The following is a 2,820-nucleotide window of genomic DNA, read 5'->3' as shown; positions in this document are numbered from 1 at the left end:
TATTATTATTATTATTATTATTATTATTATTATTATTATTATTATTATTATTATTATTATTATTATTATTATTATTATTATTATTATTATTATTATTATTATTATTATTATTATTATTATTATTATTATTATTATTATTATTATTATTATTATTATTATTATTATTATTATTATTATTATTATTATTATTATTATTATTAAATTATTATTGTTATTATTATTATTAAAATTATTATTAGTTACTATTTATTTCACGTTTCGCATGCATATTTTGTAAAATAAAAACATATATCTTAAAATTTGCTTAAATTCTGGTTCTTGAATTATTTTTTTACTTTCTTTTGTTTCTTTCCGATTTCTGTTTTAAAATTTTATAAAAATATTTCTATACCTTGCATAAATTGCAACAGTCAAGTTCAGCTAGTTATTTTTATTTCCTTTATTCTACAGTTGTTCAAGTAATAACCACAAAACATTGAGAATTACTTGCCCATGGGTTGAAGAATTATTAGGCATACAAAAACCACAATGTTCATCGTTAGTGCAGGAATTACAGTTTCTGAAATAATCTAACAAATATTTCAAGAATATTTTCCTCAAAAATTTTTAATTTTCAATTTAGTGAGCTCTTCATCCTTTAGATATGAAAATGAATAATAAATTTATTAGGAACATTTTCATCATTTCATAAATTTACAAACTAAAAACGGGAGAATTCAAGAAATTAATAAAAGTAGGGGAAAAACTGACTTGAACTGAGCGCAGTGCTCGAAGTATGGAACGAAATCCAGAATATCTTCTTGAAGAGTTTGATTCAGTGGTAGAGTAATTACGGAATCAAGGCTAACATATCCAAATGAAAGTCCCATGAAAACGAGTACAAAAATTACGCCTGCTACTGAGCTAAGCAATACTTTCCGCCGACCGAAACGTTCAATGATTACCATTGGAACAATGGTGCTCAAGGAATTTATTACTGAAACGAAAATAACAAAATTTGAATTGGGGGCTAAAATCGGATCAACGGTTTGAAATATTAATTGCCGCGGTTATTTTTTTTTTTAAATGATTCATTTACTTGTCGAAATATTATTATTTTCCTGACTAACATTGACTGTATTCAGGTAAAATTAACAATTTTCGTTTGGCTTGAGACTATCCCGAACATCTGTTTAAAAAACTTGCATATGGTCATGAAAAGTAAATAATGTGTTGAATTAAACTTTTAAACATTATATTGACATGCAAATCTTCAAAATTAAATTTATGAGAAGGGAAAATTTCGGAATTTGTTCAGAATTCACAATTTATATTTTTATAAAATCTTTTTTATATGAGAAACTAATTACCTAAAATAATACATGAAAGCCATATAACCGATCCCACATCCTTCACTCCAGCTGATCTGATGATAGCTGATGAATGATAACTGATGGTAAAAATTGGGAATTAATTTGAATTATTCAAATTGTAAGAGGTCACTGGCAAATAGAATGTAAAAAAAAATCCCAATCACAATTTTATAAAAATCAGGAGGAAAGTTGGAAACTGATAAAATAAAAGAACAGAAAACCGGAATAAATTTAAATTAAGTTAAAATGACCTGTAATAATTAAGGCTCGCTTGATATATTTAATCGGAGTAAATAACCTTGAGCTAATTACTCTAATTAAAACATAATTTAAAAACGGCATGTCTTAATTAATCTAATCAGTGAAAACTTGCATGATAGCATTTATAGCCGATAACTGTTGAAATATTTGCAGCATGCAACCGAGCAATATTTGCTGCAATGTACGCGTGTCACGTATAAGATGCATTACACGCCATCTACCTATAAGCTGCATCACTCGTTGCATATGTTTCTACATACTTCATTTATTAGCTCAAATTGTCGAAAGAAAAAAAGGAATCCAAAGTCCGCACAATATTTTCTTACATAAAATGGTCAGAAATCAAATTATTAAAGTAGTAAATTTTAAATTGTATGTCTATTTCTTGCAAATCATTTCTCTTTTCTATCAATACTTTACGAGATTCCATTCAGATTTGTTAAGCTTTTTTTTTTTGATTTCAAAAATGGAAATGTCGTTAGAGACAATAATGGGAATGCGCTATCACAATCATGAAATGATACGATAATTAAATTGAATAAGAACAATTAAATTTAAAATCGACTATTTCCTCCATACCTTTCAACATTTCTTTAAGTCTTTCCTTATAACCAATGTAAATATTCAAGCGATCAATTTCTTCTTGTTGAAGTTTTTCATCATTTGGATGAAGCCATTGTGTTACCTGTAAGGTTATCAATAAATGATTAGAATTTACATAAAAAAGAAATGAAAAGTATCGTATTAAAAGATTTTGTTCTAAAAGTACGCTTAAGATTTAATTCATTTATCAATATTTTATTATTATTAATATAGAATTAACATTTATACATTTTAATATAGATCAGTGTTAGAATTTTACCGTTATTATTTAAATTGTAATGTTATTCTACTAACAATAAAAAAGAAAGAAATATTAAGAACAAATAACTCGAATGCCTTCTTCTTCCTGATCATTAGCACATAGCCACCGTGGACTTTCGGGCATGAACAAAAAGACGATAAATTGAATTAAAGATGGAAAGGCTGTGAAACTAAGCATTAAGCGCCATCCAGCATAAATAGGCTGCACATAAGATAATATACCTGTATTTTTTGATAAAAACTGAAATCGAGCAACAAATGGCTAACAAAACGGACTAATTAGCTAAAAATCTTTCTTAGAATGAATTTANAAATGAATGAAAATAATGAAACGTTTTTTATT

General features: G+C 26.1%; 2 protein-coding genes across 2 annotated transcripts; both read right to left on the bottom strand.

Moving 5' to 3' along the window:
- Positions 1-444: 444 nt before the first annotated feature.
- LOAG_16657 (hypothetical protein) lies at positions 445-947 on the bottom strand (the record flags this gene model as incomplete). The annotated part of the gene is made up of 2 exons (XM_020449304.1): positions 445-559; positions 751-947. The coding sequence occupies 2 exons, from the start codon at positions 945-947 to the stop codon at positions 445-447; spliced, it is 312 nt and encodes a 103-aa protein (XP_020307222.1).
- Positions 948-1,706: 759 nt separating this feature from the next.
- On the bottom strand, positions 1,707-2,601 carry LOAG_16656 (hypothetical protein; the record flags this gene model as incomplete). Its single annotated transcript, XM_003149776.2, has 3 exons — positions 1,707-1,834; positions 2,193-2,298; positions 2,545-2,601. The coding sequence occupies 3 exons, from the start codon at positions 2,599-2,601 to the stop codon at positions 1,707-1,709; spliced, it is 291 nt and encodes a 96-aa protein (XP_003149824.2).
- Positions 2,602-2,820: the final 219 nt, after the last annotated feature.

Source organism: Loa loa (assembly GCF_000183805.2).
Source record: "Loa loa unplaced genomic scaffold supercont3.11, whole genome shotgun sequence".
Lineage (NCBI taxonomy): Eukaryota > Metazoa > Nematoda > Chromadorea > Rhabditida > Onchocercidae > Loa > Loa loa.
This window is presented reverse-complemented; position numbering and strand designations above follow the sequence as displayed.